A 15,741-nucleotide genomic window follows, 5' to 3' on the forward strand; every position below is an offset into this window, starting at 1 on the left:
CATTGACCAAACACCCATGAATTCCGAACATTGAGCAGCAAGCATAACACATGCATGTTTAGAACAACAGTGCACATTCCAACAGCATGCAGGGTTGATTGGTGGCAACAGGCCATCAGGTTTGGATATGTGAATGGGGCACATGCATCAATGTACATGCAGATATGTAAGAACCAACAGGACAAATGTCCATGGGAATTAATTGTGAATACACATACCCGGTTTGGTGTGGAATGGCATCATTTGTGAAAATAGGGTAAGGTGGATAAATATTACATTAACAACTAAAACTACCTATACATATACTGTACATTCCTAGTAGATGCAGATATATATCCCCTACATGTAATAGTACAGTTTCCTGTATGTAACGTTAGGAATGTTGGTGATGGGGATGTTACTGCTACATTAATATACATTCCATTTTTATTCATATATGTTCATATCTGGCTGTGTTCAGGTACAGCATCCTGCTACATTTGATTTATATGGCTCTAGCCAACTGTGGATGTTCAGCATTTCTTACAACCATACTATTTCCATAATGCAAGGGTACAACAACATATCCAATTTGTGGGTTGGACACAGTCCATGTTCTGCATTTTATTCCACACATTACACTGTTTGGTTGTGGCTGTCTCATTCATTTCATTATGTAGTGACTGCAGTATACCTTTATTCCAGACTTATTACAGCTTTTGTGGTAACTTCAAACTGTCTTTCTCACATTATTTTATATTTACATTTCAGAATGGTACTTAATTCTAGGCTTTATTAACATTTACTACTGGTTTACAACAATCCTTTCCAGCTGATTCACTTATTTCATATGGCAGAATTTACAAGGATGTATTCAACACTTGTCTATCCTTTGCTGATTGATTACCACTCATTTTCTGGCTGCAGCAGTTATCTAATATTACAATACAGGTGGAAACTCTATTTGAGACTTGTTTAATCTTTATTACTGGTTTGCATTACACTCTTTTCCAGGCTGCATCACTTATCTAATCTTACAATACTAGCAGAATCTTTCTTCTAGGCTTATTTGAGCTTTATTAGTGGGTTACAACACTGAACTCTTTTACAATCTGTCTCACATATATTCTATGACAATACCAGCTAAATAATTACTAACCTGCCTGGTGGCACAACCTCAGCAGCCTATCAGCATAGGCTCGCTGATTCACGGAATGAACACTTGCAGCTGTAATATAAATAAAGTAATATTGGAACATACGTCTCCATACTATAGGCTAGGATAGCAGTTCTTACATACTTCATTACATGGATACTTACTCAGTAGTGGGGCATTGGGCATTTGGCGGGCCTCCTGGATCCAACGGTTCAGTTGGTCCTCTTTCTGTCGCTTCAGGTCCACATGGTGGTGACGGACCTGTTAACCAGTCCTCGGAATGCCTGTGGCACTGATGAGATCATGTGCCAACCGGTTCCATGCCTCTGCCTTGTACGCACCCCAGTGAACCTGGCCCTGCATGAGTTGTGCTTCATGATCATGGACTAGGAGCCAAACCATATATTTTGACTCCTCAATACCCCATCTGTGTGCTCTAAAGTGACTTCCCTCTCCTGCACCTGCCACCCTGACTGCAAATGGGTACCACAATCAGTTATGCTGTGTATTCCCGCCTATGGGGCTTATATATGCCGGTTTTCCCGCACTTATCTGTGATTGGCAATTTTGGATATTTCTCAGCTTAAAAAAAACTGCTTTGTCATGCTTCTATTTCCATTCATTCCTACATATATGCTAATACTGCATTTCTCAGTACAACTGTCATGGCTTAGTGGTTCAGTACTTTGACTATGGTGCATAGTGTCCTGGGTTCAACCCTGGGCATTGCTTTTTATTTTACTACTGTCTAGACAGGCTAGGAGGTGAGTCTGTGTAAAGGCAGCTTTGATACAGCTTGCCCAACATTGCCCGACGGTAAGCTGGTTGGCGCGCTGCGCAGCTCTGAGCAAATGGCTTAAGCTGGGTAACACATTATTTAGTTATGAGCACTCATATTATGCTGGGTGAAGTGCTGCTGAGCTATGGGCACTCATATTAAACTTGTTAAAGCGCTGCTCACCTGTGGGCACTCATATTCAGCTTGTTAAAGCATAGCTCAGCTATGGGCACTCATATTAAACTTGTTAAAGCGCTACTCACCTACGGGCACCCATATTCAGCTTGCTAAAGCCTTGCTAGGCTATAAGCAATTATGATCCTTTTTTCATATTTTATTATGTCGGATTTCTTCAAAAATACATGGCCCATTTCATTACATCTTACTTAAATTATATTTTGATATATATATATATATATATATATATATATATATATATATATATATATATATATATATATGTTGGGATTGTTTCATGCTTATTTAAATAAAAATGGAGAATGATGTTGTGGGGGCTCGAACCATGACTACCTCCTCTTTGGCCAACGTCTCTACCGCTACGCTATTGCTACTTGGCTTAATTTGCATATTTAGATCTTATATGCTTTTTGATGTCTGCTAACTGTGGCTGAGTGGAGGGCATACCTGCGCAAATGAGCACAACTATGGGCAAACATTTTGGAAATTATAAAAAAAAAAAATTAAACTGCTATTTTTACGTTTTACATTACAGTTGGGTTTATAGTCTGTGGGAGCATGTGTGGTGTTGTGTTCCTTGACATTTCCGCGGACTCGCTCGTGGGTGTTTACTTTCAGGACTCTGACTCTTCTGGGGGCGTGTCCCTTTGCAGAACTCGGCATTCGGACATGCCCCCTACTTTCCTACATGGACCGTGTTAGCCTAGGGTATTATTCAGCATGCCCTCATGAATATGCATGGCATGCTGACGTCATACCGTTAGACTGCAGCCTCAGTGTAAGACATATTAACTCTTACACAGAGGTTTCGTGAATCCAGCCCATTGTCTTTTTAAGAATTTGTATGAATTAATCGGGATACCATTGTGATTGGACAATGATTTTTAAATATTTTTATATATAGAGATGTTGTTTTATGAGTTGTTAGATGGTCTAATGAATCTTATTAGCGAAAGCGCGTACTGTATCTGTTATCGTATTTGTTGCTGTCAACAATAAATTTATGAATAAGGAATACAAGGAACTGCCTGGTTGTTTCATTGTGAGCATCTGTCTTGGTTTATTGTACATTATCTTTTTTCGCAACGAAGCATTTATCCAGTGGAATATTTTTTGCTTAATTGTATTCTACCACAATGCCTAAAGTTGAAGAATGTTGTGGATTGCTTGTTGTGAGGATTATGTATAGATGCTATTGGTGATTTAATAAAGTTGATTGCAAAGTCCTTGAGGAGTCATGCGTACATTAGGGTTGTAATGTATGGGCTACCAGTGATAAAATATTTTCTTATATGTTGGCCCTAATATTAGTAAATGCTGAGAAGTGTTAGAGTTACACTTTTTCTGTTGATATGCTTAACAAGTCTTTTCCCTTTAATGATTACTTCTGTTAAGCTTATCTGTGTGCCAAGCTTTAAAAAAATATTATTTTAATACATATATGAGAAGTGTACTAATTGGTTCTCTGAAAGAGTAGCTGATGCTTGGTACAGACTACCAAATTACATTAAACCAAGTACTAGTTTAGATATGTTTTAAGAACAGCCTGTAAATTTATTATGGGAACAAATGTTTTGGCATATTGGCAAGCTAAAAAGGCTTTAATGCCCGTGCTTGAAACATTTGTATGTATGTATGTATGTATGTATGTATGTATGTATGTATGTATATTCTAACAGTTCTGTTTGATCGATTTCACATTGATGCTACTTCGCAGGACAAAACAAATATAATTTCTCACCTGTTGGTCTCTGGCATATATAACCTCTAGAGCGAGTACATTCTTCGCCTTCCCAGCCTCCCACATCTCCAATACCAGTGCGTACTTCTATACAGTGAAAACGCTGCAAAAATATAAAGAAAGATACACTAAATCATTCTCTAGTTAATCATTCAAGTGAAAAAGTATGTGTCTTTGACAGTGGCCTATACATTTTACTCTTCCTTTTCTAACTATTGGCAGGGGTGATGTACTTTATGAACATTCACTGAATTAATACTTCCATTCTTTCATTCATTTATCCACTTACATGTTTGCTTGTGTATTTATTTATTTATTACATAATAGATAACTTATCAGCTGTATGATACTGCTGCTAGAGAGGAGTAAGATGTATCACATTAAAAACATTAGTCATGAAATGTTTGTAAAGACATCCTACTACTGTTACTAGTCTCTGAAATACCAGGACTCTCAATGCTATCTCCTGAAGTGTCAAACAAAAAAGACCGAACATGCAGGAGAAGAGCAAATATCAAACATTATTTTTTTTCTTTAAACTAGCCCCTAGACCCCCTTAATTTATATACACCAACACAGAGATTGCCATACTTAGAGAAAAGGGAATATTCTGAGAAATGGCATTTCAGACATAATATATGTAATGCTAAATTTTCACTCGTTTCAGCCTCCACATTCCAGGACTCATCATTGCCAGTCTCAGCAAGTGAAATGTTTACTCAGTTAATACTGCAGTTAAAGAAGAGATCATAAGTCTACCATTACCTTTATTCATTAAAGAAGGTCTTATCGGCTCCTGGAAATGGATAAGTGAAATGGAGGGCCTAGGACACTGTTTTAAAGCTTGACTTTATGACTTACTCTGTACAGAGATACATTTTCCAAAAGGGAACACCATTTTGTCTTAATTAAGGAAATCTGACAAAGTTCTTTGCCTGGTGGTACTTGTTGCATTTATACCTTTCATTTTGAGATTACTGCTTTCATTAAAATTTCCCATATTCTTTTACTTCATATAAAAGAAGCTGCAGGAAAGTGTGAGATGATCAAATCTAGTTTCAAAAGTAAGAGACTCTAAAGAAATGTACCGTCTGATTAGTTTGTTCATCTGCAATGTATTTGATTCTTAAGACCAGAAAAGTGTCTTCCGTTTTCAGGCTCACATTACTTGGCAAAACATTTCTGAAGCATACTTAATTTCCTCTTATGTGATAACATGAGTAACACATTGTGTTGTCAGGCACAGGCTGCACAGGTTGTACAAGACATTCCCATATTAAAGAATTTAAGATGGTTTCTTTCATGGTACTTGTTGGAGCGAATCTTAGTAGCTTGGGGATGTTTTACTGACAAAATAGCGACCCTGAGAATAGTTGTGCTCCATGTTGACTGCAATGCTCAGGCTTGTGCTAATGGATGGCTACACTCATAGGCATGTTTGCTTAATGTTTGAAAGCAAGAACTACTTAGAGTATGGACAAGTGCCTTCTTGCAGCTTTAAAGTAAATGGCCCCAAACTATGTTTGGAAGATAAGAAAATATTGTCTATCTCTAACAAAGTTTGAGAAAACACCTTCAGGTTTACTGTGGTGCTTGATTTAACAATTAAAATTTTAAAAGAATTCTACAGAATTAGCCATAGCACTCAATCTGGAATGTAATAATGTGACCCACAAACATTCTAGGGAAAAAAAAAAACAATAATTTGAAGCCAGTCTGAATCCATGAAAGGGCTTGGATTCACAGCAAGGAAGTCATGGAAGCAGCTGGGATGTAGGTGTTGCCTGCTTAGACATTCTTAATTCATCTGACATGCAAATACACATTTTGCATGGGTCACAAAGTGTAACAATGGAGAAAACATCAGATAAAAAAGTCACAAAGGTTAATAACAGATGGAGTCCACCCAGATGAGGAAAAACAAAAAAAGAATGGCTAACACTTTGCTAACACTAAAGTACCACAAAGGTTAGTACTAGGGCAAACTCTTCTGAACCTTTGTATAAAGTGACATTTCAGAAGATCACAAACAAAAGGTAGGTCTCAATGTTGATGACCCAAAAATAATGTGCATGGTTATTGCACAAAAAAGTGTGGAACAATTTAAAGGAAAGACTTGGCAAAACAGAGTAAAAGTCTAAAACACTGCTGCTCAAATTCATTGCAGAAATCAAGTATAGAAAATAATGGGTCAGATTCATGAATGACTACACGATAGCATGCTAGTTTGTATTCATTAAACAGCGCTATGCTTCATGTAGAGACACAAAACAAAGGTAAGTAGCTGAGTATGCTAAATAAAGTGTAACTGGCCAAAGTAGATGCTAATTAACCAATCCAAGATGACAGAGCTATTCAGGAAGCTATAAAGCTATTGCGTACACTTACTGTAGCCCTTTGCCATAAACTCCAAAACCTACTAGAATACAGGCATCATCACACTTAGAAAAAAAAACAATGTTAGGGGCAGCTTCTGCTTTCTTGTATGTGTATGTGCAGCAAGCTCATAGACCTTGGCCAAGGAACAGAAGGGTGTTCAGATCCCATTTAGCATATAGACTGCATGAAACTGAAATATTATACCAATACAGGGTGGATAGGGAAACACCAGGAACTCTGCAACCTCTACTGCACCCACCTAAGACCCATGAGAAATTGAGATTAACCTATACCAGATGAAACTAAGATATGTGTAGCATTAAGGATATCAGCTACTGATATATTCCAGAGACCGCCACAGGCCTCAACCTCAGGAATATTGCACCAATTTCATAATACTTACCTAGAACATGCAGGGTAATATATCGATTTTCCTCACAATCCAGAGGAGAGAGCAAGAACTATGCAGGAATTTTATGCTGTATCACACTTTCCTGAAGTTTTGAGGCCCATAGACTGCACACACATAGTAATAAAAGCTGTACCTGGTGAACAGGAAAGGATATATACTTCAACGAGAAGGGATTCAGCTCAAACTGTCAGGTAGTCTGTAAAGCCTGTGGGATCATCCTTAATGTGTTTGCTGGCAACCTAGGCAGTTATCATAGCTCACACATATGGCACATCACTCAGCTTTACAAAAGGTTCACTAGGGGTGATTTTTCACAAGGCTATTTACTGGGTTATGCAAGTTATACACTGGAACCTTCTCTCATGAAACCCATCAGAAATGCAAATACTGAAGGAGGATACAGTGATGCCCACACTCAAAGTAGGAACAGCATAGAGAATGTGTTTGACATACTGAAGTCATGTTTCCAGTGTCTAGACACATCAGTGGGTGCCCTGTAGTACGACCCAGGCACCTGTACAGAAATACTCACAGTCTGTGCCATGTTGCACAATATCATCTTGAGGAAACAGCTGCAACAGGGACAGCAATGGCCAGGACCTCACATTCCTGGACCACAGGTAGGGCTAGCACCTCCAGCACATACAGATGAGGATTCTGAGGGAGAATCTCCAGTTGCAGAGGGAGCTGGCAGACGTAGGCATGCACAATATGCCCTCACCCTGGCTAAGAGGCAAAGGATAGCACAAGCACTTACCACATAAGGAATACACATAACAATCTAAGTGCATACAAATAGTAAAATTGATACCAGCCAATGTCCACAAAGTTTACTTCTCCATGTAATGGCTGTGCACTGATAGCATCAGACAGTGACAGCAATAAAGGAAATGAGTCATACCTGCAGTAATGCCAAGGTAAGTCTGGAACCTGTAGTATAAAATTAAATGTGTAAGAATATAAAAGTAACTTATATACCTACATACTGTTGATTATAAATTTAGTCTAGCAGAACCTGTATGAGGTGTCCAGCAATGGCATTACTTGCTTATATAACTGATATGTGCAATATACAGCTATGCATTTGACCCAATAATCTGCATCAAGTTGATCACTTACCCACTTTATATAAAGCAGTCAGAAGGCCAATTATATCAGCAGTTTTACAAGTCGGGCAGTAAGCAGACATTCTATCACAGACACTGCCCAATCCAGTGTGTCACACATCCTATCCAAGTTGTCACCTACATGGTTGAACAAGTCAGAGATGTCAGAATGTACCATGTTTAGGACTCACACTGTCTCTTCTGAGGCTCTGGTGGAACATGCCTGTGCCTCCATAACAGCACTACACATATTCTTGATGGCCCTTAATGACAGACTAGCATCAGGAGGACAATGGACAGTAGACCTTCTCTGTGCACCCTCCTGTGTGGTATCATGCCATCACTCTGGCTTTGTGCAGACTCAACAAGCTCTGCAACTAGAGTAACCAGACTACCCTGAATAACTGTGTCACCCTCAATCTGTCCTATATCTGAGGGCTCAGTGGAATTGGTATGCATAGGCATACAGACTGTGACAGAATAAAGGCCAAGGAATGTGTGTGCCACAAGCCCAGTGTCAGACTGAACCTCTGCAACCCGCAACTGTGCTTTTATATTACCACATTATCATCAGAGCCTACAGATGCTCTGACATCAGGTGGTATGAGTTCTACACTGCTACTCTCAGGATCCAAGAAGGAGAGAACTAGGGACATGAAATGAACCAAACAATGTTCTAAAACCTCATGTTAAACAATTTCAGATGCTAAAAGAATACAATAATTGCTCTATCCTCAGACTGACATCTAACTTATGGTTATTACTAAGCAAAGAAAGTCTGTCCTTATTATGTGCAGGTGGTCTTTCAGATGGTAATTCTGATGTCCCTGAAAAATAGGAAGGCAGTAGAAAGGAGGCTAATAAGCATCACAATGCAAATATCACAAGGACAGTGAGTAATGCCCTGCCTATCTGCCCCTTTAGAAATATCTTAGAATCAATCAGACTGGTCGGTCCCACCCCCCTCCCCACACACAGTCACAGTTAAGACTGTGTGCCTTCTAATCCACACATCTTAATGTGTCCAGATGTATCAGAAGTATACAAATATTAACATATAAAGATGTCTAGAATGGCAGGTAATGCCTTATATATTGTATACCTGGAAGTTATTCTTGGGACACACATGGCCTATCGTCCACAGCACCAACATCAATGAGTCTGTGTGAGCCTTGTGCTGAGCTGTTGGGATCCCTGACTGTGGAGAGAAACTCCTCAGTTTCATTGACTGGTGGTTCAGTAGAAGGACAACCCACATAGCCATCTGTTCATGTGCAGCTGCAGATGCCCTCATGCAGGCAACTGTAATATCAGTGGCATGTTGCCACACCTCAGTACAGTTTCTGGCATGGCTGTCCACTGCATTTATGTCAGCAACCAACTGCTGCCAAATGCTTTTTCCAGCAGACTTTCCAGCATCTTTGCCTCTGTCAAGCAGGAAGGCTCCACGGAGATGTAAATCTTGAATGATGACCTTGTTCTCTGCATCACTGAATGGTGGCTTGCATGGAACAGATGGTTGGGTGCCATAATAATGTATGACATGAAAAATGACAAAACACTTTTGTAGCACATAGAAATTTTTCTCTTCAAATAAAATCTTTACACCCATTGTCAACACAAATCAAACTGAACACACAATGCTTATTTACAACTACACACATGTTAAGGGTGTACACCCCAAAAATTAATACAGTAGCATTACATCCATTCTGTTAATATTTCTGCAGTGATGACAGCAGTTGTGCAACTGACTACTGGATGGCAGTATTATTAATAACTTGGCAGGAGTTCAAAGTAAAAATGCCAATCAATTTTCATTGATCCCTCCACTGCTGTAGAGATTGCCCTGGGACAGGTGAGAAGCCTAATATTTATTAGTTACACATATGCAACCCCTTGGAGTTGATAATAAACACAATTCACCTTTCTGCACTAACTGGTGAAATTCCAAAAGCACATGGTAACACAATATTGTGATGCAACAATATCATTTAAAAAAACATTGAAAGCAGAGCACAAACTGCCATAACTGGACTATATCAACAGTGAATGAATAAAAAGCATACAGGTAAAAAAATTCTGCAGTATATTGAAATACATTCCAGATATGAAAATGTAGACAGTTTATGATGAGGACAAACATACCTTAGGAAAAAATGCTGTAAATTGTAAATAAATTCTCCTCCAAGTAAACACCAGTGATAGTCTGTCTGCCTGTATAAAAACAGTCTACCCTCCTTCAAGTTCCCTAGCTACACAATTGCCTATATATAATATAGATTTAGCCCTCTGAGCACACTGAAGATACAAATGAGGTGTGAAACCATTAACATTCTTCAATACTAAAATTCTTTCTTGGTGTACCAGAAGTAAAATTCATATAAAGAGCTATAAACTTGCATGGACATGACCTAGGACTGCAGGGAGGAGCAATGACAATTGTTAGCTGCTAATAGCATGAAAGTATTAATGATTAATCTGAGTACGGCAGCAAAAAATACTCGAAAAACTATTCTCTCTGAAGTGGATGTGTCATGGAGACTAGACTTAAGATAAAGTGTGGAAGCATGTTAAGTGAGCTATGAGAACAGCCTTAATACCAATGATATTCTTTTAATAATGGCACACTCTCCATCCTTTGATTGAAAATTGTTCTGCAATGCTAATCAGATATATTACACATTGAAACAGATGCAAAATAAATGCACATGACATTGTATTTCTGTTAGTTAAGCTGAGAGAAGGGGAAGATGCTCAGAAAATAAACAGAAGAAAGAGCTGCAGTGTTGTCAACCTTGGATTAATATGGTGTGGGCTATTACTAGCTGAAATATGTTGCCAATATCACATTCATCTAGACATGTTCAAGGAAATGAGAAAGGAAAAAAAAAATGTCTGATATTTCTTCTGGTTGATCTGTAATTTGATGATCTGCTAAGTCAGATCTTTCTGAAATTAGTATTTTCTGATTCCTACTCTATGCCGTGTTGGTGACAAAGAGGAATATGAAATATAAGTGAGTGTGTATTTGTTGTTAGTCCACTGAATTGAGGGCTCAAATCCAGATAAGTCTAGTATCTGGTAGAATTCATGCATATTTCCTCAGAGTATCATTAGGATGTAAGACAGACAAAATAAGGAAATCTCTAAATGCTGTATTTTCCTTATTATTGCAGGCTGGCTGCTGGTATTCAAGTGTCTATTTTGTATTGCTTTCACCCTTTGTGCATTTTTTAGCAAAGTGCACTTTGGACTGGAAGCATTACATGGCAGTGAACAAAGGTCCACTGCCCAAGGTACAAACTGGGAAATTTAATTTGGAATGCCAGCATTTGTGCATTTTATAGTGATAGAGGTATGCTTTGATAAGCACTCTGAACAGCAGTATGTGAAGAAATTCTATATTTCCCTTAAATATCGCTGTAGCAAAAGGTGTAAATGCAATGATTTAAAAAGGGACAGGTGATAAAGAGTTTGAATCCCGCTTACAGATATTTTTTTTGTTTAAACTGGATATAGAATAACTATAGAATAATATGTTGTATATGAAATGTACACGCTAAAGTATATGATAAATGCTCTACATCTTTCATGTACTTCATGTCAGTTGATGTAGCAAAAGTGTTGCAGTTGTATAATCACCTGTTGTCATTATTAATAATAAGAGTAGCTAGGGATATTGTAACATATGACAAGTTGTAGAGTATTATAACAGCAAAGGATATACATGACTGATACGGTTAGGTCTGTCAAATATGCTGTATTAGCTCTCATAATAATTCATCATGAAACTAAGAAATAATTATTAGTGGAACAATTTGTGTCTTGACTAATTCTCTGTACTATGCTCCCATGATTGTCTGTATGTCTCCTTTCTGAGGCACTGATACTTTATAAAATGCTGATGGTGTGTAGCCAGCATGCTCCTTGTAATGTGTGAAGCAGATGTAAAAATGATGCATGTTTCCTGCTTTTGATATAACTGCTGATGAATACAAGTCATGTTTGTCTTTTTTTTATTTTACATTTTTTTTCCCCCTTTTCCATGTGTGCATTGTTCCACACAGCAGAAATATGGTTCAATGCTGAAGGGAAAAATATGACAAATACAATTTCAGTAGCCTTTAGTAACACAAGCAGTGACAGTGTTGCATGACTTAAGCAATCCAAACTGTACTGGGTGAATGAAGTGCATCTGTTATTTACTTGTCTCTGTAGTACAAATTGTAAACATGCTGAGTTCATAGAATTATTAGAGTTGATCTGGGGTTTTAATCCCAACTATGGCTTCTTTTAATAACGGTGTCAACTGGAAGCATTGATACATAATTTACAATATAACTTAGACATCCTGTGTATGTGACAAAAGCTGAATGTGTCACCTATACTCTTTGTGACCAGCTGTTAGCAGTGTTTTGTTGTGGAAAAATAATCTCTAATTCTTGCCAATGACAACAGTTGCATACACAATGCCACCAGTATTTTATAAAGTATGATAGCAGATATTTAAGAAGATGCTTCAAATTACCTGCACCAATCATGAGGTGTAACAGTAAACGTGTCAAGGCAATGCTGCAAGTATTTGCATCCTCAATTTTTAAGGCCCTTAGAACTCCATATGTTATTTTATGCATTTTATGTCCTTTCACTGTAGCTTGCTGCTGATCAGCATGCAAGCAAGCTCACCAGCTTAAGGAAAAAAGTGATAAATTTGATTTTAGAAGCCCCAAATAGCACAAACAGGCTTAGAGGCAGTGCATGGCAGTCAGCACTGCAGAGGAATGAGCTGGCTTAAATGCCTCTGTGGCACAAGGTGTAAATGCAGTGACTTTATATGCAAAACACAAGTGATCCAAGATTCAAATCCATCTGCCATGTGCTTTTACAAAGTGTTCAGAAATGCCATTTCTCACAGCATTGTAATTATGAACATTAAATGAATGAATAGCATGGCAGAGTTGATTACAAGAACGTTCTCACTAATCCTTGCATTCCTACACTTTTCTACCTAATATATTCCATAAATGATTTATGTATAAACCAGAGCTGAATGTTAGTAAAATTGTCTAAAAATAATAATAAGGGTATTGTTTTTATGATGCAATGAAGTCACAGGACTTCTGAAAGTCCCCACATGCAGACCTCTGTACTACATCTCCATGCATACTAAAAAGAGTTTATCCAAAATAACACATGTAGAAAAATGTTATCATTAGCTGTAATCTGAGTAAATGCTGAGCCTGCAGAAAAAGGTATCATTTTTCCAAAAGAGGAGGGAGAAAAAAGAGGCAATGGGCACATGAAAAGGAAGAACTCAAAACTGAATGTGGAAGGACTGAAAAACACTACTGTAAGAAAAAAGAGGAGAAAGACAGACGACGACTCCATATCTCGAGTGTGGATGTACAATGCCAACTGGATGAGAATTGTATGCTTGCAAATATAATATGGAATGAAAACAGTAGGATTAATGAGACTCATGTTGATGAAGTACATTCCTTTGTAATAATTGATAGAGCAGATATTTCTGAATTAGAAGTCAAAAATTCTTCAAAGCTGGTCAGAAAACATATTTCTATAATTGGAGATTCAGTTATTAGAGAAACTAATAGTTATTTGCAGAGATGACAGTGAACATCAAATAGTGTTACCCTTGCCAGGAGCAAAAATAGATGATGTAAGGCAGGCTTTAGAATGCTTTAATGTAAGAAAGTACAGATCTGTTTTTATTCACGTTGGTACAAATGATCTCATCTGCAAGGACTCTCTGACTGTTAGTAGGGATCTTACAGCCTTTTTAGACAGCTATAGCATGTACAGTTGTTGGGATTTATTTTTCACAAATTGCATACAGAAAGAAGAATCACGTCACCTTGAAGAGAAATTTTTTTGGTGAATACTTACATGAAAATAATGTCCTATTTTAAATTATGGAAATATGTAAAACATCCAAGCCTAATTTGGGGGCACAAATGTGTTCGGACAGGATGGCTTGCACTTGTCAAGGTCAGGGAAGAGAATTTTTGCAGCAGATATTTTGCCATATTTGACAAGCACAAGACTGGATTTTTGCCAGGTAGAAAATTTGTCAGCTCACAGATAACATTTGATGCTTCTCTGGCACTTGCTAGTGCTAGGAGCATTAATAATCAATTTATTTTATTGGAAAATTTGCTGCGTTCCCTCAAGATTGATGATGGTATTGCTTGTGAAACATGGTTAAAGAAAAATGACTGGAAACCACTTCTGTTAGGGTTTTTACTGTAACAGGCATTTTAACAAACAATCAGATGTAAATGTTACAATAGGGATTAAAGATAAGTATGATACGATACCTGTGATTATTATAAGTTCAGTGATATGCAATCTATAGTATTGGTGTTAATTTTGATAATAAAGACATCCCTGGAACATATAACATATGCTGGAGTGTACAGACCACCAAAGTCAAGTGCTGATGACCCAGAGGAATTCATATATTTCTTGCATAAAACACAGGAAGGAAGAATAATATTAGCCCAGGACTTAAATTTACCAGAAACAGACTAGAATAATACTGATTCAACAACATTAGTAAGGACATTTTTACAACATATGTTCAGGAACAACAATTGCTTTAAATTGTAAAAAAGCCTACCAGGGAACTGAACACACAAGTTTTACCACCGTTGATGTACACTGATCATGGGGTTATAAAGGTTGATTTGCTGCTATGTAATTCTGCCAAACTGAAATCTAAATCAGTGTACTGAAAATTTATAACAGATTATATGGAAGCAAACCAGTCACTATGTAAAACTAATCGGGTCATGAGTTCAGTGGAAAAACTGCAGAAGGAATGTGAAAATTTTTGAAAGAGAAATTGTTTGAATGCAAAAAAATAAATAAAAAATAATGTTTAATATCAGGATCTTGGCACACGATGTCAGGAGGATATATTTCCTTAAGAACAAGGTACTTGGTTAAGGTGAGAGACAAAAATATAAGAAATAGAAAAAGAGGTCAAACTACAACTTTTGAAAACTGAAATAAACATACTGGGCAGACAAGTTAAACATAGTGTGAGACAAGATTAAGAAATATTTGAAGAAAATGTACATAAATATATTGAGCATAACAGGAAACCATTTTATAGATAATGCAAGATGTGGAAAGATTAAAGACTTACAAATTGATAAACTGTGTGTTGATTTGAAAATTTATTCTCGGACACAACAGATTATAGATAGAGTTGCAAAATCTTATGCAGGGTAGTTTGACTACATAAAAGGGGTCATAAGTTGTCCTTGTCCAGGTAACCTCAGATATTGAAATCAAATCAGACTATATTGAAAAGGAACTGTGCAAACTGGATCCAAACAAAGCACAGGGAGGAGAAAAAATTATTACTATTGAGATGAGAACACTTCAGCAAGACCTTACATTTCCATTATATCTATTATTTACTATGCTGTATAAATATGAGGAGATTTCTCAAAATTGGAGACATGCAGTTGTTAAACCTGTCTTTAATGGAAGGGGGAGTAGGGCAAACCCAGAGACCCTTTACTTTCATGCTGTGGAAAAGCAATGGGGAAGGTAATATTGGATAAGGTACTGCCACAATTGGAAAAATTGTGATGTGAAACCATATGTCAGCATGCATATGTTGAAAATTGATCTATTACCACCTGTATCATGATGTTCTATAGCAGTATAATAACAGCTATGAATGAAACATTGTATTGTAATGCAATTTTATATAGATTTAACTTCAGCATTTGACAGGGTCATACATAAAACACTTATCAATAAATTAGAACAGCTAGGTATTGATATATTCTTGATAAGATGGATAGGTGCATGGTTAACAAATAGGACATGGAAAGTATCATTCAGCAATTGGACATAAGAAATTCTTGGTTACAGTCAGGGTGTCCCATAGGGCTCTGTCCTAGGCCTTTACTTATTTAGATTGTATCTTTCACATCTATCTTTTTCATCTCAGGT

General features: G+C 37.3%; 1 protein-coding gene across 1 annotated transcript in view; it reads right to left on the bottom strand.

The window, feature by feature from the left end:
- LOC122796782 (macrophage mannose receptor 1-like) overlaps positions 1-15,741 on the bottom strand; it is a 2,734,532-nt gene that overhangs the window by 731,847 nt on the left and 1,986,944 nt on the right. The window contains 1 exon segment of the mRNA XM_044065509.1: positions 3,853-3,955. Within this exon segment, the coding sequence (XP_043921444.1) occupies positions 3,853-3,955 (103 nt within the window).

The sequence above is a fragment of the Protopterus annectens genome, chromosome 3.part0 (genome assembly GCF_019279795.1).
Source record: "Protopterus annectens isolate FY-2018-M chromosome 3.part0, PAN1.0, whole genome shotgun sequence".
NCBI classification, from domain to species: domain Eukaryota; kingdom Metazoa; phylum Chordata; order Ceratodontiformes; family Protopteridae; genus Protopterus; species Protopterus annectens.